The 21038-nt window shown below is 44.9% G+C and overlaps 1 protein-coding gene across 1 annotated transcript in view; it reads right to left on the bottom strand.

Moving 5' to 3' along the window:
- KIF5C (kinesin family member 5C) overlaps window positions 1-20799 on the bottom strand; it is a 167219-nt gene extending 146420 nt beyond the window's left edge. The window contains exon 1 of the mRNA XM_053597333.1: window positions 20284-20799. Within this exon, the coding sequence (XP_053453308.1) occupies window positions 20284-20409 (126 nt within the window). The 5' untranslated portion in view covers window positions 20410-20799. The remainder of the gene's footprint in view (window positions 1-20283) is intronic.
- Between the last annotated feature and the right edge of the window lie 239 nt (window positions 20800-21038).

Genomic DNA, 21038 nt, shown 5'->3' with positions numbered 1-21038 from the left:
GTTTGGGAGCGTTCAAAGGCTTTATCTTTGATGTCAGAAATCCTTTCTTCTGCTTGCTCCATTCTGTTGCTGAGGGATTCTACTGTATTTTTCATATCTTTGAGGGCTGCAAATTCTTGCTTCAGTGTGTCTAAGTCTTTGGTGGTTTTGTCTTTAAATTCGTTAAATTCTTGAGACAACTTTTGAATTTCTCCTCGAACTCCTAATTCCACTTTGTTAATCTTGTCTGCAATCCAAATTCTGTATTCGATTTCTGACATCTCAGCCAGTTGTTTATGAATGGGATCTTCAATGGCATCTGCCATATCTTTCCTTGGGGAGGTTGATTTATTCTGGTTATTCATGTTACCAGAGTTTTTCCGCTGATTCCGCCCCATGGTTGTTTTACTCCCTCTGATTTTTTCCCCTGGGGCTTTGTCGAGGGCCTATACAGTGTTGTGGTCTGAGAAACTGGGGTCCTGTCTGGTGTGGTGGGGCTAAGTGGTTCTGTCTTGTTTTCAGCTGGTTTCTGTTCCACCCTAGTGAAACAGATACTCTGGATTGAAGTCTCAGCTGTGGAGAAATATCAGCAATTAAGTCACCCCACCCCCCACTTGCAAACAATTGGAAAAAAAAATCAAACCTTCCTACCACTGTGCACCCAGGGCACCACCTGATTTGTCCTCAGGTGATTGGTTCAGTTCAAAAAGTCCAAATCAATTGTCTCAGTCTGCACCTGTCTCGCGTGAGAGAGTTTAAGAGGTCTCTGGGAACTGGATCACAGGGGCCTGGTGACTACTCTGGTGTGGCTTGCTCCAGTGCTGCGTGGAGTCAGGAGGAGCCACACAGCCAATAGATCAGTCTGGGAAGGTTGATGCCTTCTTCCCCACCTTGCACCGCTGCCACACCCAGTCACTGACAGCCCTGCAGTTGGCTGACCTAGTTGCCTGTAGTGAATCGGTACTCCAGGAGTTTGCACCTACCTGAATCACAAGGAAGTCTGCCAGGCCGCCGCGCTCTGCTTCTCTCTAGCAGGAGGAGGTGAGGCCTGGCAACCTCCAGCGCTTGATGAAGGTTGGGGGGTTTTCACTCAGGTCCACTCCCGCCCCTGATTAACGTTACTGACAGAACAGAACAGAACACCTCTGCGGTTCCCCTGCAGAAGAGAAGCTGAATTGAGTTCCAAATCAGCTTGTCTTTGCTCTTGTATTGTCTATAGGCTGACGATCCCCTGAGGGCCAGGAGCATTGTAGGTTTAGTAAAGCGGACCTCTGGGTCAGCCCCGCCCTGGGAGTTTCCCCAGTTTGCAAGTTGGAGTAGCCTGAGGCAAATCCTATACTCAGAGTCTCTGGTTGCCCAGGGAGACAGGGGGTGTGGCTTTAGAATATTTGGTAGTAAGCCGTATTGCTAGCAAAAGAGGGCTGCTGTTTTATGGCTCAGGCAACCGCTGCTCCGGTGTAGCTCCCTTCCGGACAACCGTCCTCTCTCCGCTCCCATACCCCAGAGTCTGCACCGACGGGCTGCAGCCCAGCACTGTCTACACCCCTTGAGCAATCGCCCAAGAGTCTGGACCCCTGGGGGACAGGCCTCCAGACCTTGGAGCGAGAACAGAGGGGAGTGCGGGGAGCGCTGAGAGCCTGGTGCTTTTGTTTGTATCCTCGTGGTCGCAGCTCACCTCAGCGGGGTTGACGTGCATTCTTCAACCTTCTCTCTTAGTGCAGCTCAAATCCACCAGGTTACTTGCTGAATTTTTGTCCTTTAACTCTCCTACTGGACGGGAGCCTCTGGGAGGCCGAGGCAGAAGGATTGCTTGAGCCCAGGAGTTTGAGGCTGTAGTAAGCTATGATGACACCCTGCAATTTAGCCTGGGTGAGACTCTTGCTAAGATGGTGCCGGTCTGCCTTGCGCTAACGTGAGCTCTGCTCTAAACTTTCCTTGTCTTAGAACGCAAGCTGACTTGGTATGCCCAAAACTGAGCCTGGCTGGTTTTCTTGCTTCAGCTTGGCTGGTCTGTATGGTCTCTCATTTCCTAATTAACGATATTTTGTAAGCAAGGAAGAATATTACTCTTCATGAAATAGTTTCACAAATGTCTATGAGAAGAATAATAAATAAACTATCTCCCATTCTTTGAATCAAGACATCCTATTAGTTGATACTTATAGTGAACACGCTGATGCCTAGAGTCATATCTGGGGTTAGGTGAGGTGAATAAAAAACAGAAGTAATTCTTTGCCTTAAGAAGTTGGAGAACTTTCTATACATATGGTTCTCCTAAGCAACCAGTTTGAAATGTACCTTCTCTCCAACCTCCCTTACTTACGTCTCAGAATATGTTACATCTTCTGGAAGGAAATTTAGTGCTAAAGAAATTCTGCCAGTACTAAACCATTTTTGAGAGCTGTTTTCTACCACTCTTCCCTCAAAATAATAAGCAGGACCCACGGACATGAAACTACTATTGTACACTAAAGAGCCTTTTCATGTGCAATAGACCAAATTAGACAGCTCTTACCTACAAGGCGAAATTCTTCCAGGGAACACAATATATATCATCAAGGGGACAAAATGGCTCAAGTTACTTTATTATACTTTACTACACATTTTAAATATGGCATAAGTTATCCATGCTTAATTGTGCATCAATTACTTGAAATCTGGTGATCTATGATAACCAGCAGCAAGAACAACTCCATCCCCCAACTACTAATTAAACAAGATATGAATATATTAATTCTTTTGGATGGTAAGTCAAGAACCCACAAAATATGCCAGGCACGGTGCCTCATGCATGTAATTCCAGCACTTTGAGAGGCCAAGGCAGAAGGATCCCTTGAGGCCAGAAGTTCAAGACCAGCCTGAGCAACATGGAGATCCCATTTCTACAAAAAAATAGAAAAGTTAGCCAGACATGGTGGAGCATGCCCTAAGTCCCAGCTACTCAAGAAACCAAGGCAAGAGCATTTATTGCTTGAGCTTAGGACTTTGAGGTTGCGGTGAGCTATGATAACACTGCTGCACTCTAGCCCTGCCAAGAGACAGAGACCTAGTCTCAAAACACACACACACACCAGTTGAAACTCATTTGAGATGGATGAAACTGAATGTTTTGCATTGTACTACCAGCCGCAGATTGTGAAAAGCAAACTTCAACAGTACCGCCTTCATAGGCGGCCTGAAAAGGGCTGTTTGAAGCCAAAGGACACAACACTGAAGGAGAAGTGTTTCATGGGAGTATTTCCGAGCCAGCCAAAGGCTGGAGGAGAGCAACAAGTCACCCCAATCAAATTTCAATTCCTCTAGCCCACCGTCAACTTCAACACCCTCCACATCTGACCCCCTCCAGTAGACCCACCACACTGCCTCCTCTGTATTTAGGCCTCAGATAGGGGCTCACAGGCTTCCTTGTCTTACACAGTGACCATCCTACATACCTTTTCTCCCCTTAAAAATGCTTATTCCAGCTGCATCCCCTTCTTTGTTCTTTGAGCTGCATACTACCAGTATGTCTTGGTCTTTTTTTTTTTTTTAAAGCTTTAACTAGAGTTAAAGGTAAAATTTTCACAAACCAATTAGTTTCTTTAAAAACTGATAGTCAAAGTCTCAGCACTTGTAGCCCAGGGCTAGGCGGCCAGCCACATACACCACAGCTGGCGGGTTCAAACCCAGCCAGGTCCTGCCAAACAACAATGACAACTACTACCAAAAAATAGCTGGGCACCGTGGCAGGCACCTGTAGCCCCAGCTACTTTGGAGACTGAAGCAAGAGACTCGCTTAAGCCCAAGAGTTAGAGATTGCTGTAAACTGTGACGCCACTGCACTGTACCCAGGGCGACATAGTGAGACTCTGAATCAAAAAAAAAAAAAAAAAAAACAGATACTCAAAGTGATAGTTAAAGCACCAAAAAAAAAGATCTCTGTGAGTGAATAAAACTATTCAGAGCAGCACTTCGTATTAAAGTAAATTTTATAAGAAAGGAAATGGTGTTGTTTTGTCTTCCACAGCAAGATAGAAAACAAAAGCACTCACGGAGGGGTCCCCCTCTTTTCTATTTCCTCTTCCCACTGCCTTTCCTTTTGTTTATTCTGTAGTGGCCCAGGGTTAGCCAGTGATGCTTCCAAATCCAAAGAGCCCAGTGGGTGAGCTCTTCTGAAACTACAGCCATGCTGATCCCGAGAATATACATAACCATCAAATCATGAAGCAATATCTTTTGTGTAGTGTCACCACACCTCTCAGAAGAACAGATTCCTACCAGAAATAGTCAAATATGGCCAGATCATCTAGCCAAATGCATCCTCGTGGGTACTGACTGCAGTTAGGATACCCAACATCTGCAGTTCATCCAATGCAATAGCAGAAATCATTCTATCTGTGAGCCTGTGATAAAAGCCCTGAATTAGTCCCAGGTGTAAATTGCCACCTCTAGGCAATTCCTCCACCAGGTGATGAGTGTTAGGAGTGGGGTGCAGCAGCCCTTCCAAGTCCTTCCTTTATAACCCAAGATATTCCCCACGCACCAGCCTGACCCTGAGACAGTTCACTAGTTATACCATTAGTTTAAAATTCCTATATATCAAAAGGGAAAAGACAGGGAAATAAATCCTCAAAATACATGAATCCCAGACCACTACTATACAAATGACCTTTCCAAATGATTCATATCCTTTACTTCAAAAATGAATTCACTGCCAAATGGGACACTCATAGGTCCCTGGTGGCTTGCAAGAATCAGTAGACCCTTTATGGAAAGCAATAGGATAATATTTAATAAGGATCAAATTAAAATGTTCATAGCACTGGGCCCAGTAAATCTGCTTCTGGAGAATTCATCTTCTAGAAATAATTCAACAAAAGAAAACAGCTCTGTGAAGGCAGATGTTTGCTAATCCATCCCTTAGTGCAGGGGGAAGAGGAGATCTGAATGACAAACAAAGGTGAGGTGGGATAGCAAAATTGTGATTTATCAGCCCTACCAACATTGGAGTGGTCACTGAAAAGTATAAACATGATTATACACCATACGACACCATGTATAGAGTAAATTTAGGTAAAAAGAGAAAAAAGAACTGTGTATCTATGGTCAGATACACATTCTTTAAAATGTTAAGCACCAACCAAGAGAAGAAAAGAGGATAAAAAAAATAAAATGGATGATGCAGGGTGGTGAGATTATGGCTCTTTTGTTGTTGAGCTTTCATGTCAGCATCACAGTGGGGGTTTTTGCCATCTACAAAGAGGAAAAAATCAATTCTGTGCTAACCCAGATCAACAGGGATGTGAGTGGGGGTGGGAAAAAGAGATTCTGCAGTACAGAATCAAACTCCTTTTTTCCAAAGAGCTGTGTGGCCTTCACCTGCAAAGCGACCTCTTCCACACCCGATGCCAGGACAAAGGCGGTTTCCCAGGGGGCCCACACCGCGCCTCCCACCACCTCAGCCTCCTAAAGCGCGCAGAAGAGAGACCTCGTCAGAAGGCGCTAGGGTTAAAGGGAAATAATGCATTTCCAGGACAAGAGGTTTCATTCTTCCTAGTATTAGCAACAGAATGGTGACAGAAGGTAAGTGGCAGATTTGCGATCACCGCGGCTCCTCGCCTGGAAATTGAAAACAGCCCGCGCGGGGAGGCTCCGACGAGCGGCGGCAGCCCCCGCAGAGGCGAGGCCGACGGGGCCGTGCGAGCTGCGCCGGGCGGCGGGCGGGGCAGGCCCCAGAGACCACGCGCCTGCGTCGCCCTCGGCTGTTCTCAATGTCACCCACTACGAACGCAGCAGAAACATGCCGCCGCAACCAGCTTGGACTGACTACAGGACGTTCCCGGGCTGCTCCTCCCAGGAGTGCTCACCTAGCCCAGGGGGAGAGAAGAGGAACGGGAGGGGCCCATCTACGACAGTGTTCCTAACTTCTTCCTACCTGCTCACAATTTCCCCAGCAATATTCGCACCTGTAATCCTAACACTCTGGGAGGCCAAGGTGGGAGGATTGCTTGAGGCCAGGAGTTCAAGCCCAGCCTAAGCAAAATAGTGAGACACACACCCCTCCCCCCCACCTTCTCTAAAAAAAGAGATAAGGAAGAAAAACTAACCCGGCGCTGTGGTCCTAGCTACTTAGAGGCTGAAGCAGGAGGATGGCTGAAGCCAGGAGTTTGAGGCTACAGCGAGCTACGAGGACACCACTGCATCACAGCCTAGGTGACAAAGCTAGACTCTGCCTCAAAAAATTTTTAAATTTTAAATTTAATAAAAAAAGAAAAACCTGGCTCAGTGCCTGTAGCTCAGTGAGTAGGGCGCCAGCCACATACACAAGGCTGGCAGGTTCCAGCCTAGCCTGTGCCTGGTAAACAACAATGACAACTACAACCAAAAATAGCCGGGTATTGAGGCCAGCGCCTGTAGTCCCATCTACTTGGGAAGCTGAAGCAGGAGAATGGCTTAAACCCAAGAGTTTGATGTTGCTGTGAGCTAAGACAGTACTCTACAGAGGACAACAGAGTGAGACTCTATCTCAAAAACAACAACAACAACAAAAACGCTGAAATATGTAAAGCAGCTACATAAAACTACACACATTGCTATCAAGAAGCAAATTTTACCTTTGCTGACCAGATTTTTACCCCACCTTCAAAGTAAGGATCAAATGGTCCCTCAGCCTCAGGTTTTCCAGAACAGAATTCAGTGCACTTTTCCTTTTTGAGGCCAACGGGGCTTTGTGTCCACTTGCCTTTGGACATTCGTATCATGCTTTTTTTTTTACTTGCCTTCCTCCATTGGACTATATGGTTATTGATGGCAAGGATTTTGCCTATCATAGTAAATCCAGGATGCTTAGTATTGAGCTGAGCACAGGGTAGACCCTCCCTACCAAAGTGGAACTGAAATTAATAAAGGCAAAAAGACAATCAGAATGTCACATCTAAATATTGGAGCAGTGCTATCCAACAGAAATGCAATGCCTGCCACAAAAGAGAACTACACATGTAATTTCAAATGTTCTAGTGCCCGCATTAAAAGAAGAAAAACAGGTAAAATTTATTTTATTCATATTATTTAACCTAGTATATCCACATATTATCATTTCAACATGTCTGAATATTTTAAAATATTAATGAGAAATTTCACTTTTTTTGTACTAAGTCTTTGAAATTTGGTGTATGTCCTACAACTTCTGCTCACCTCAACTTGGACTGCCCACACTGCAGGTGCTCAATAGTCACGTACGACTGCCATACTGGGCAGCACGCTATTAGAGTAAAGGTCCAAAAACCCCACAGTAGGTAAAAACACCTCCTCATAAAAGGAAATATTTTTGCAGTAATAAAGAATTCATTTAATTTCAAGTTTCCCATTAATCTGTTACAAATTAGATTTGTTTTTAATAGTGCTAAGGAATTAACTACTAAATAGTATATACTTTCCCCCTTTCAAATGTCTAGACCAGAAAATATTGTTTAAAATAGACCACCACGTCTTGACCAGGAACCATATTTATTAAGAGAAACTCAACAAGAGTTTGAGGAAGAACGCTGTTACTCTAGATATAGTACTTCGGGTGTTCTTCTCCCACTTGTTTGAACAGGTAATTAGCAGGTTGTGTTGTTTTAGTGACGTAATTAATATTTACTGAAGAGCTAAACACTTCCCTTCTAAAGTCTACTTTTCACAAATATTACATAAACAAACAATTTGTAGTTAGAAGGATTTGATGCTATCAAGACATTAGTAGCAGGACCCAAGAATGCCAGAAACTTCCCCTAGCAGTCAGCCCCCCTCTGCCCTACTGGGTGGGCAAGTTTGCTTTTTTTTTTTTCTTTTTGAGACAGACTCTCACTATGTCGACCTTGGTAGAGTGCTGTTACGTCACAGCTCACAGCAACCTCCAACTCCTGGGCTTAAGTGATTCTCTAGCCTCAGCCTCCCAAGTACCTGGGACTACAGGAGCCCGCCACAACGCCCGGCTGTTTTTTTGTTGCAGTTTGGCTGAGGCCGGGTTTGAACCCACCACTCTCGGTATATGGGGCTGGTGCCCTCCCCACTGAGCCACAGGTGCCGCCAAGGCAAGTTTGCTCTTGACAGGATAGTTCCCCACAGGCAACCAAGCAGCACCAAGGGAGGGCACCACACCCATCATCCTGCTTCACCAAAGTCTCACGTGAAGAGGCTTACATTGTCTTCCTAATTTCCTCACCCCACCACCCCAAAATCTTGCAGCCCAATTGGGCCTCCATCTGTGAACCCAGCCCAACTGATCCACTGGGCAGCATGCCAAAAGGCGAGACAAAAGTAGCTCCTGGAAGCCAGGCCATAGTGGTCAGCTTACCACAGAGGCCAGACGCAGGAAGCAACTGACAGCCTCACTCAGGATCCTGCCCACCAGAAACCAGGACCAAGAGAGGTTTGGGCACCCACCAATCAGATTGGCATTTGTCCCTTTCTTTAGGGCAGGAGGCAGCTATGAAAGAGGAACAGAAGTCCCTTCCCCCACAACCATCTGAAGTTTCTAATGTCACTGGAGTTGTTATTTACCCAGATTCCCAGGTGAAAATCAATAATCTCTAAGGACTAAGGTGCCAGACAGGTTGTTCAGAGAAAAACTATGAAATAATCTCCTCAGAGAATTGAAGCAGACTGTTCTGCATTTCCACTTGAAGCAAAATGAGACCTGAAAATGGGAGAGATCCCTCTCTGAAAGAACCTGGCAAAGGAAGTGTCCCTGTGATTTGTCAATGGAGAATGGTGGAACCAACATCATTCTATAAAATGCTTCTGAGCATTTAAGATCCCTTAAGACCATACCCTACAGTCAAAGAAGCTTAAAGGCATAAATTATGGGGATTTGTTTTTTATTTCCACTTTTTCTCTATCTCCATCTTCTTTCAGTTTTTTTTTTTTTTTTTAATGAGAAAAATAATAATAAACAAAGAGAGAACTAAAAGCCTTTTTCCTGAAAGTATTGTGTTGCATTGAATTCTGTTCTCGCCTATGTTTTCACTTCAGGGCTGTGGATGTATTTTCAAGTAAGTGTTCAGTTCACGTCAATGGTTAGGTATTCACTGACAGAAAAGGTAACATGAAATACACTGGGCACAGCGAAGAGACCTGCTCCAAGTGCAGTCGATAGCAATCTCATTTGGGATTGGGATCTCAATCTCACTGGGACAGAAGACAAAAGCACACTTGCCTGTTTCCCTAAAGCAAGGTGCAGCAGCAGCAGCAGGAAGTTCTTTAAATAGCTTTCCAGGGGACTCTGCCACACAGGCATTGGGACGTGACCATTGTAAAGGGAGATGGGCTGGGAATCTTGATTAGTCCTGATGGCTCCACGTGTTGTTTCTACACTAGACAAGCCTATCACACCAAAAGCCTCTTCTTATTTCAAGGTCAATGTTTATGTACATTTATGTATATGAGCATTTCTTTCTCCTTGCTTGAAATCAACAATACCTAGCACTCTGATTTGAACAAACCAAGAAGAAAAGTATGAGGCAATGGGGGAAATGTTAACATTTTAGTTGTATTAGTGTTACTGGGGTTATGTTAAAAATAAAGAGATACATAGTGAATTTTGTGCATCAAATGATGTGAGATTTCACTTTAAAGTCATCTAACGTGGTTGAGGAGAGAAGTTAGGAGTAAAGAAAAAAACATATCGGCCATTTGCTGATGATGGTTAAGACTGGCTCTTAGGCACATGGGGTACGTGTATTTGTTGTTATTCTATTTTGGTGTACATATAAAATTTTATATAAGTTTTCTAAAAGAGTATCTAGTAATCAGAGGGGAAGAATAAAAGCAGCTCTCTCTAGGGCTTCTCTGAGAAGGCTATTTTATCTCTTCTCACCTTACCAGTGCGCAGAAGATATGAGAAGCCATTCAGTGTGAGCGCCAAAAAGAAAGGGAACATCCAACCTATTTTTCTTTAAGACTATTATCTTGGCCTCTATCTCTGTCTGCCTCCAGAGAGAGATTTTAGCTTTTGATCACCTCCAAGAAACAACATCCTTTAGGATAGTGAAACTGAGGAGAGACAACCTACCAAATCCTATGGTTTACATCAGTGGTTCTCAACCTTCCTAATGCTGTGAGGGGTAGCGACCCACAGGTTGAGAATGGCTGGTTTACATTTAATGCCTAAAGGCATGGCAGTGTTCTAGATCTGGGGGTTAACAGTGCATGAGGAAGCACACACTCTTGGTAAGAATTTAATTTAGCTCAGATATGAAGGGATGCCTTATGAGATTCCATAGGGTAAGCAGAGAGGCCAGACTATAAAACAGAGGACAATTTGCTATTTCTAAATTCCTCTCTTGCAAAAACCAAATGCCTTAAAATTATCTAGTATATCCTAGAATCCCAATTTTAGGAACATATTCTAACAAAATAATTGGGAACATACACAAAGAGGTATATGTGCTGATGTTTATCATGTCTTTGTTTATAATAGAAAAAAAAAAAAAAACAGAAAACCCAAATGTCCATCAGTAGAAAATAGTTAAAGTACTAATCAGATATATAATGAAATTATAATCAACTTTTAAAATGCTGATGACTGAAGTACATCATTAAGTAAATAATGGATTTTGAAATAGATTTTATAAAATCATATCTTTTTTTAAAAAAGTTTGTTGTAAGAATAGAAAAGAGCTAGAATATACAATAAAATGTTAATAGTGGTGTTTTCTGGTTAGTAAGATTAAAAGTGCTTTTTACATTCTTCACGACCTTTTGCATGTCTAAATTTTCTTCATTGAGCATGTAATATATTAGCACACCCCCCTTCAACAAAAAGCTATTTCTTTTAAGACAATAATAACAAAACCACAAAGATGTCTAAAGTAGGAAAGACCATTTGCCTGAGCTGGACAGAAAGACCAGTTGCCAGAGCTGGACAGAGGTCAAAATGACAATCCAAGCAAATAACCCCATACTCTAACAAAGAATGTTAATACCTTTTCAATTTCTTTCAAAAGATGTGTAGTGAGCAGCTACTCTGTTCTAGACACTGTTCCAAGCCTTGACAATGGAAATGAATAAGATACAAGTTCCTGCCCTGAAGGAGTTTTCAGCCTAATTAGAGAAAGAGACAGATTTACCCAAATAAATGAACTATATTACTGGGTGGAGGTGAGGAGTGTACTGTGGATGCTCAGGGGGAAGAGGAGAGAGAGGCTGCTCAGAAAAAGGATCAGAGGACACTCTGTGGGAGGAGATTCTACAGGCCAATGAATGGTTGCCATGCAGGTGAGCTTTGAGGACGGTCACCCCAGGCAGGTCACCCCAGGCAAACCCCAGGCACGTGCATCAGTGCGAGCAGCTGAAGGGAGGTGAGCATGCACCATGCTGCTTAAACCTTTGGGGTAACAGAAGCACAGATGAAACACGGAGTTAGGGAGTGGGCAGGCCCAGAATAAGGAGGACCTCAAATACCCACTGAAGTATCCAGGTTCCAACCTCACAGCACAGGAGAATCTCTGAAGGATCTGAGCCTTTCCAAAATTAGTCAGTCTGACAACAGTGCAGAGAAATACCACTAGTGGGCCTTATATAAAAAGAGCAGACATTTTCTGAATGCCTGCTATGGACTTGCCACTGTGCTCAGCATACTACTTGCATTAGTGATTTGAATATCACAACTCCCTATCTGTTTTACAGGCAAAGAAACTGAAACTCGGTGTGGTTTGGCAATTTGCCCAAGTTCACACAACTACAAAGTGGTGAAGCTTGGAGTTCATCCTGGGTTGTCAACTCAGGTTTGGTGCTGGGGGACACTATGATGAATCTAAAATTGTTTACTGCAAAATTCTCTGCAATATTTATAAATAACCACAAATTCAACACTCAATTCCTACTAAAAGGAACTTGATGTGCAGAGAGAGGGAGCCACAAAAATAGAACTTTATAAAAAAAAAATACTAACCTGGGAGAAAGAAGGTGAAATTGGATATGTCAAGAGGCTATTTTTTTTTTAACTCAAGAGAAACCATTAGGGAATAAGTAATTTTGTTTTTGCTTGTTTAATAAGTAGACACAGGGGAGAAACCTGTGGCAGGGACTAAAGGAAAACCAAAGGTGGGGGAGAGTTTCCACCTTTGAATGGGGGAGAAGAGCTCATTAAATCGGGAAGCTGGGCCAGATAGGCAAGGGGGAGGCAGAGAGAAGACTCCAGTGATACCCAAGTTATTTACAGAAATGCAGTAACTGGGGAGGCACCTGGGGCTCAAAGTGGTAGGGCGCCAATCCCATATGCTGGAGGTGGTGGGTTCAAACCCAGCCCTGGTCAAAAACCACACACACACACTAAATAAATAAATAATCAATTCTATAAAAAAAATGTAATAAAAAAAAGAAATACAATAACTGGTATTTATGCAGACTTGCTTGATTCCAAACAAACAACTGGGGGGGGGGGTGAAAAACCTTCAGTCAAGATACATTTACTAAGCAACTAGACAATTACAGAAAAGACAGATACTTTTTAGAAAAAAAATTATAAAGCTTCTGCCCCCAAGAAGGTTAGAATTTATGTAGGGAGAGTGGAAATACATGCATACACACACACACACAATTTATTAATAGTAAACAATCTCTGAAAATAAAAGGAATAGCTAATATAGTCTATAGCTAAATGGGAACGTGAGCTCTGCCTTCAAGGATAGTTAAGAATGTCAGGAGTGGGGAAGGACGCATTGAGGTTGGCATACCCATCAAGGACAGTGACTACCATGGCTTCCAGTGCTTTGGCCAAACCTCAGATGCGTGGCCTCTTGGCCAGGCGCCTGTGGATTCACATTGTTGGAACATTTATTGTATCCCTGGGGGTTGCAGCTTTCTATAAGTATGCTGTGGCTGAACCAAGAAAGAAGACATATGCAGATTTCTACAGAAATTATGACTCTATGAAATATTTTGAGGAGATGAGGAAGGCTGGTATCTTTCAGAGCATAAAGTGATTTTGGAATATAAAGAATTTCTTTGGGCTGATTTACATAGACGTTTGTCACGGACCCGTGTTCCTGAGCTATGAATATGAGTGATAAATAAACTATTAATAAATAAAGAAAGAAAGAATGTCAGGAGTAAGATAAACACAGTGGCTATTCAAAGGAGGACAGAGATAAATACCTAAGAAATGGGAATACAAGACAAGTTTTCAGGGGATAGCCAGGACAGGGTAGCAATTTTGGGAGGTAAAGCTAATTCTGAAAATGAGGAAAATTATCAGGGAAATAGGAAGCATGGAAGATAATTAGCACTTATTGAGTGCTTACTCTGTGCCAGACACCATCTCACCACTTCACTTCATTTCATCCTAATGACCCTGTGAGATAAGTAATTATCATCTCCACTATAATTCACGTATGAGAAAAGTGGGGCCCTGAAAGCAAGCCAAGCAACTTGAGAAAAGCACTACAGCTAGCTAGCGCACCTCCACTCCATTCTCTCTTGCTGCTTCTACCTGCCCCACTCATCTGGGCCGCACTGGCTGGGTGCTCTCTGTGAACAGTGAGCGCATGGCCTCCAGCGATGTGGGCAGAATACAGCTCCTCCACTATGTTCCTTCAGTCCAGGATTTCAGAGGGTACACTAAGGAAGCCATTTCGGAAGACAGAAACCCTTGAACTTGATATATCTCAACACTACCAGATTAGAAGGCACTCAGACAAAGTGACTGAACAAAACTATTTAAATCTTTGGTTTAAAATGTTGCTAAGTTTAGATGGGAATGTAAAATGGTACGACCACTTAGGAAACCACTTTGGCAATTTCATAAACATATAGTTACCATATGACCCAGCAAGTCCACTCCTTGGTGTTTACCCAAAGGAAATAAAAATTTATACCCCCAAAAAAAACAAAAAAAACTATATGCAAAGAAAGATTTATAGCAGTTTTATTCCTAATTATCCCAAACTAGAAACAAACCAAATGTTCTTCGGCAATGGATAAACTGTGATATATCCACGTAACGGAATACTACTAAGTAAGAAAAGAGATGAATAAGGATATACACAACAGCGTAAGTAAATCTCAAAAAATTATTACGTGAAGGAACTCAGACTCAGAGATGCCTAGACTACATTTTATGACAATCTGGAAAAGGCAAAATTATAGAGAGGAAGAACAGCAAGTAGTGGCCAGATGGGCATGAGTGTTGATTTTTTTTAAGTGATAAAACTGTTTCATATCTTGATGATGGTGGGGTGTGGCAGGCAGAATGTTGGCTCCAAAAGATGAACACACCTTAATCCCTGGAATCTGTGCATATGTTAATGTGACATGGTAAATGGGCTTTTGCAGATGGAATTAAGGTTGCTAATCAGTTGATCTTAAAGTAGGGAGATTATCTCAGATTATAGGGAGGCCCTATATAATCACACAGGCCCTTAGAAATAGAAGGAGCAGAAGAGTCAAAGAGAGTGACCTGCTGGGTGGCGCCTGTGGCTCAAGGAGTAGGGTGCCTGTCCCATATGTCGGAGGTGGCGGGTTCAAACGCAGCCCCGGCCAAAAACCACAAAAAAAAAATGAGTGACCTGCTATGGAAGAAGAGGCAGGAGAAGTTCAAAGCATAAGAGGGTCTCTACCTCTCCTGCTGCTGGTTTGAACATGGAGGAAGGGGACCAAGTAGATAGGGCCCAAGAGTAGCCTCTAGAAGCTGAGAACAGCCCAAGCTGATAGTCAGCAAGGAAATGAGAACCTCAGTCCTACACCCACAAGAAACTGAATTCTGCCACCAGCCTGAATATGTAAAGAAATGGAATTTCCCTAAGGTCCTCTAGAAAAGAACATAGCCTGACCGACACCTTGATTTTGGCCTTAGGAGACTCTAATTGGAGAAATTAGCCCATTGGCTAGATTTCAAACCTACAGAAAATGTGAGATTCTAAACTTGTGTTGCCTCATTGTTAAGTTTGTGGTAATTTATTACTCTAGCAATACAAAACTAATTAATACAAGACAGTTACAAAACTCTATGTATTTGTCAATACCATAGAACTACAAACCAAAAAAGTGGTATTACTGTATATAAAATTAAAAAGAAAAACTGATTAATATTATTACTTTAAAAGATCATTACTGTGGACAGTAAGAAAAGTTTTTAAATGCAGCTACATTTCTTCACTTCTTTAGATCTTAATCTCCAAAATGATAAACTCAGGCTTGGATTTGGTCCTCCCTTCCCCATGCATCATCTGCTAAGAACTAATCTCAGCTTCTGAAGACTGTGGCCACTGTCCACACTACTGTCCACCTTAGGGCTTGTGGCTAATTTCTCTGGTTCTCAAACAAGTTGGAACTTACACTGCCTCAGAGGAAGGTTCGATCTTTAACAAGACCTCCTTTCTCAGTACTTCAAACAAGGGAAAAGCCCAAGAAGAGGAAAGTATGAAAGTCCATTTCAAAGAACTTTACTGGGAACTTGCCAAGTCAGAGAGCTTGCATCAAAACTGTTGCTTCAAAACCAACAGGCCCAAATGGATTCTCCAATATTTTCAGCAGCTAAAGGAAGAATACTCAGAAATGCTGTAAATCCAATATTTTTCTCTAAAAAATTAATGTTTCAGGGCTCGGCGCCTATAGCTCCTAAGGCGCCAGCCACATACACCAGAGTTGGTGGGTTTGAATTGAGCCTGGGCCTGCCAAACAACAACAACAACTACAGCGTAAAACTAGCCAGGCGTTGTGGCGGGTGCCTGTAGTCCCAGCTACTTGAGAGGCTGAGTCAAGAGAATCACTTAAGCCCAAGAGTTAGAGGTTGCTGTGAGCTGTGATGCTACGGCACTCTACCCAGGGCAACATAATGAGACTCTTGTCTCACAAAAAAAAAAAAAAAAATTAGTATGTTTTGGGAAGGAGGCTTTTTTCTAATCACTAGCCCACTCCCACCATCAATGTCATTAGCTTTCCTAATTTTTAAGAAAGCTTAATGCAGTTTTTCCCAGTTTTCTTGTAGCATCTTTTTTTTTTTTTTTTTAGAGAAAGAGTCTCACTTTATCGCCCTCGGTTGAGTGCTATGGCATTACAGCTCACAGCAACCTCCAACTCCTGGGCTTGGGCGATTCTCTTGCCTCAGCCTCCCAGGTAGTGGGGACTACAAGCACCTGGCCACAATGCCCATCTATTTTTTGTTGTAGTTTGGCCGGGCCAGGTTTGAACCTGCCACCCTCAGTCTATGGGGCCAGGGCCCTACCCACTGAACCATAGGCGCTGCCCTTCTTCTTATAGCATCTTAAATATATGCTGTCTTACCAGGCCTGCTCAAAGGAATGGCACTTCTATTTAAAATTGTTTTTTAACTACTCCCCACAGCCTACAGCCAATCAAAAACTTATAAGTTAAATATGCCAGAGTAAAGATTTCCAGAATCAACAGAGATCAATAAATATTTATCAAGTGCCTTGTACAGGCCAGGCACTGAGGAAAGTACAAAGGAGCAAAACATGGAAAGTCCTTGTCTCTACACATGGCTTATAATGTCATTAGAAATATGACCAAAACTACTAATTTTTTTTTTTGAAACAAAAAATTTTTTGTTTTTTTTTCTTGCTGTGTTATCTCAGGCTGAATGCAGTGGCAACATCATAGCTCACAGCAACTTCAAACTCCTGGGCTCCAGCATCAGCCTCACATGTAGCTGGGACTACAGATGTACAGCACCATGACTGACTAATTTTTCTACCTTCGCAGAAATGGGGTCTCATCTTGCTCAGGCTGGTCTCCAACTCCTGAGCTCAAGCAATCCCCCCATAAGACCTCCAAGAGTGGTCTTAAGATTACAGGCGTGAACTATGGCACCTGGCCTCCGAACTAATAATACTTAAAGGCCAAAAAAAATCATGAGATCATATACAAAAGAAATACTACAGGAGTTCAAAGTGGGGTGAGATTGTGTCTGATGCTATCAGGGAAAGAAGAGCTTTGCACAAGAGCTGAAAAAAAATGCATGAATGATGGCGAAGATTTTTCCAAGACAAAATAGTTTCTTAAAAGAGAAATCTAGAGTGTGGCGCCTGTGGCTCAAAGGAGTAGGGTGCCAGCCCCATATACCGGAGGTGGTGGGTTCAAACCCAGCCCCGGCCAAAAAAAAAAAAAAAAACTGCAAAAAAAAAAGAGAGAGAGAGAGAAATCTAGAAACTCTACCTGCAAAATCTCTCTTGGCATACTTTCCCATAAGAATTAAAGAAAATTTTAAAGAAAAAACATGACCTCTATTCGAAAAACACAAAAAATTTCTAGGATTCTGAATTTGGGCTAATAGCTAACTCCACTGCAGTTCATTCTTTAGTTGTCTCTGCTGTGAGTGAAGGAGACTTACATTCTGGGTTTCTTTAGTCATCCCTAGTCTGTGTCCCTGGAAGCAAGGAGGATTGTGCCCACCTGAGACAGTTTTCACCTATAACTGAGCCACATGAGCTAGTTCCAACTGAATTGATTTGAGGCCATCGTACCTAGTATCTACCCAATGGCAGAGCCCGCCACAACCATCATCTTCTTTAGTGCCACATTATTAATCAGGAATGAGAAGGATCTTCACACACGTGAACCCAATTTCCAATACACTTTAACATCTGGCAGTCTTCTGTTCTGTACACACACTTACCAAAAGATGAGTCAAAGAATATTCACAACAGCACTATTCATATTAGCCCCAAACTGGAAACTATCTGCTATCTATCAAGAGTTAGCAGAAAAATAAATTGTGGTATATGCTTATCAAAGAATACTATAGAACTGAGGATGGATTTGATAAGTATAATGTTGATTGCAAGAAACCACATACAACAGAGAAAATACTGTACAGTTTTGTACATACAAAGTTAAACAAAAAATAAGTGAAACTAACCTATGGCATCAGAAGTCAGAATAGTGGTTATCCTGCAGTGGGGGGAGTCAGGGACTAAAGGAAGGACTTCTGGGGTCCTAACATGTCTGCTTTTAAGTCTTCAAAGTGTTTACAAGGAGCATTTACTTGGTGAAAAGTCATCAGACCATAAACTTATGATAATACTTTTGTATATGAATGCTTTATTTCAATGAAAAGTTTACCTTAACAAAAAACTGAAAACTATCTGTTGCATTAAAGGGATATAGTAGGATGAGTGAAAATGACTTTACAGTTGAAGAGCAACATGTACACGCACATTCACAATTTTGATTTAAATTTATTTTACACAGTGAATTGGTTTTAATGTATTTAGTCAATAGGATATGTATATTTAGATGGAGAATAATATATATTCATAGCAATATCATAATATTAAAGAAAGGTAACCCTAAAATTGAGGATCTCTGCTTTGCATATTATAGATCAAAGATGATTTTTTAATGCACTTCATTGGTTCTGGCAGAGGAAGAAGAGGAGGCAGGAGGGAAGAGAATGAGAGGGAGGAGGAGGAGAGAGCGACTACTTCAGACTCCTCAAAACCTCTGGGGAAAAAACAGTGTCACCAGAACATGTTCCAGTACTACATAATTTATTTGTTTAAAAATTGTTACAAGCCTAGGGGCAGGAACTAGATGTCCCCAGCAACTCCCACCCTATCTCAACCACAACCTGGCTCAGGATATAGACCAAGCTGTAGACAGTTCTGGCTGAGAACTGTAACCCCTGCAAGGAATTATCTGACCACGGATATGTCGCTAACCCATGTCTGCCAATAGCAAACTGTAGAATTTCCTCCTCATCGATATTGTGCACACATCTCTGAAAGTTAGCACTAAGCAGAGAGAAAAGCCCTCTTTCCAGTCCTCACAGGTCTGCTCTCAGAATGAACGTCCATCCACCTAGTGTTTGAAGGTCAGGGTTTCCTGATGCCTGTGAAAATGGGGAGGGAAGAAGGGGTCGTCAAGGGAAGCTGGCTTCTTAGACGAGGTACAAGTTCAAGCTCCGAGGCCACAACCTTGCCTCGGCTCCCCAGCACAGACAGCGCCGGCCTAACGGTACAGTTATAGCACCTGCAGGTCCCCGGGGCTCTTCTCAGGGACTGCGGCATACAACCTTGACAAAGATGCTGGAGACAGCCTGGGCCGGGAAACGTAGCTTGAGAAAGGCCAGGCGGACTCAGGAAATACCCTCGGTAAACGGTCACCTGTCAATCACTTGACCTAAATACACCAGCCACTGGTGGGGGAGATGGGAGGAGGGGGTTCGCTGGAGCATGCTCAGTGATCCGGATGACATCACTTAATCAATGCTGGGGACGGGAAAGCTGCATCAGCAGCCTCCAGCGGGCTGCCAGGAACGTGTCAGCAGGGACCCGGAGGCTCCCTTCAACTCGGCCGCTCCCCTCACGGCTCGCCTACAAAGGGGGCCCCGTCAGCCCCACAGGCCAGGGACAGCGGGCGGGGAAGGGACGGGGAAGGGGACAGGGATGGTTTACTTCATTTGACATATTCCTTTAAGAACTAAAAACAATGATATTCCCTCCCCCCACCAGCAGCCGGGACTGAAGGGAGGGAACTAAGTGCGAGGAGGAGGAAGTGGGGGAGAAAAGGTGGAGAAGGGAGACCAAGAAGGAGGGGGCGCGGGCCACACAAAGTAACTTCTGCTCCCAGCATAGGAGCTTTGGCCGCGCTCTGGGCCCCGCGCCCTGCAGATGTGGACACAGCCTCCTCTCCACCCAGTGCGAAGCGTATCCACGCATCCGCAGACACCGGGTGGGGAGAGTGTCTGGGGATGGGGGGCAGACCAGGCTTCCACGGCCTGGACAAACACCGAGGCCACAAGGGCTCCCCCTCCCTACGCCATCCGCACGCGGAGCGAGGTGAAACCCCGCGGGGACTCGCGTCTGCACGGCCGCCAGAGCTCCCAGCCGAGGCTAGGATTTTTCCTCTACATTTTTTTCTTCTTTTTACTAAGGTCACGGGAAGAAGAGGCAAAGTGTTCGGTAATTAAAATGATGCCTAGAAGCTTTTGTGGGTTGCGGAGCTCATACTTTAACGGGTCCTGGGCACCCCAGCTGAGGGTAACCCGAACACACCACCCACGCCGCGTGGCGAGTGTGGGGAACAAAAGGCCCACCCGGGCCCCCACCTCGCGCACAATGGCGGCGCCAAGCCCTGGCTCACCCCACACCCCACACCCCACCCCGCCACAAGGGCCCGCCCCGCTGTCCCCGGTCGCCCCTCTACCCGCGCGGCGGGAACTGCAGGGCGGGGGACGAGGGGTTCTCTGGTCGCGTCCACCCGAGGACAGCCCCGCAGGGATGTCCGAAGGGGCGGCCCGAACATCCCGGCGGCGTCCGGGGCGTCGGGGCGCCGGACTGCAGCGCGAAGCGGGAGGGGAGGCCAGATGTGCTGGCTACTTACCCCGATCACCACGGTCTCGTCGCCTTTAAATTTGGGGATGAATTTGTCCCCGCGGAGGATCTCGGCTTCGTTGAGGGGCCGGAACCGGCACATCACTTTGATGCTGCATTCAGCTGGATCCGCCATCTCGGCCGGCGGCAGGGAGGGGGCGCGGGATGGGTGGGGGGCCGGGGCTGGGCACCAAGAGGGAGGAGGCCGCTAGCCGCGCCGCCTACAGCTAGGCCGCCTCCGGCAGCCTCCCACGACGCCTCTCAGCAGGTCATCGCGAACTCAGCGGGCTGGCCGCCCCAGCCGCTCGGAGACGGGGAGGCGGACAGCCTATCGGCCTCCGGCCCCGCCGGCCGCGGACCTGTCTGTCCTGGCCTTACTCAGCTACCCCGGCCCACCTGCCCGCAACCACGCGGCGGGCGGACGAGGCGATGCGCAGGGAGCGAGCCTCGCCCGGCTCAGACCTCCCGGGCTCCAGCGCGCTCAGCCATCCTGCATCAGCACCAGCGCTCTCCGCGCCTCCCCGGCCCGCCCCGCGCCCCGCCTTCCCCGAGGCCCCGCCCCGGGCCGTGGCGTCACGGCAGAGCAGCGCCCCACCCTCGGCAGGGTCTGAGTGCGGTGCATCCCGGGACTTGTAGTCGCTCCACCTGCCGGTGGAAGGTCAAGAGGGCTTCGATCGAAGTTAGCTTTCAAGGACAACAGTGGTGCCCCGAGTGCGACTTCCAAGAGCCTGCAAGTCCGGTCTGGCCGCCAAAGCCAAGACCAGG

Source organism: Nycticebus coucang, chromosome 7 (assembly GCF_027406575.1).
Source record: "Nycticebus coucang isolate mNycCou1 chromosome 7, mNycCou1.pri, whole genome shotgun sequence".
NCBI lineage: Eukaryota > Metazoa > Chordata > Mammalia > Primates > Lorisidae > Nycticebus > Nycticebus coucang.
Note: the sequence above shows the minus strand (reverse complement) of the source record. Positions and strands in the feature narration are given on the sequence as shown.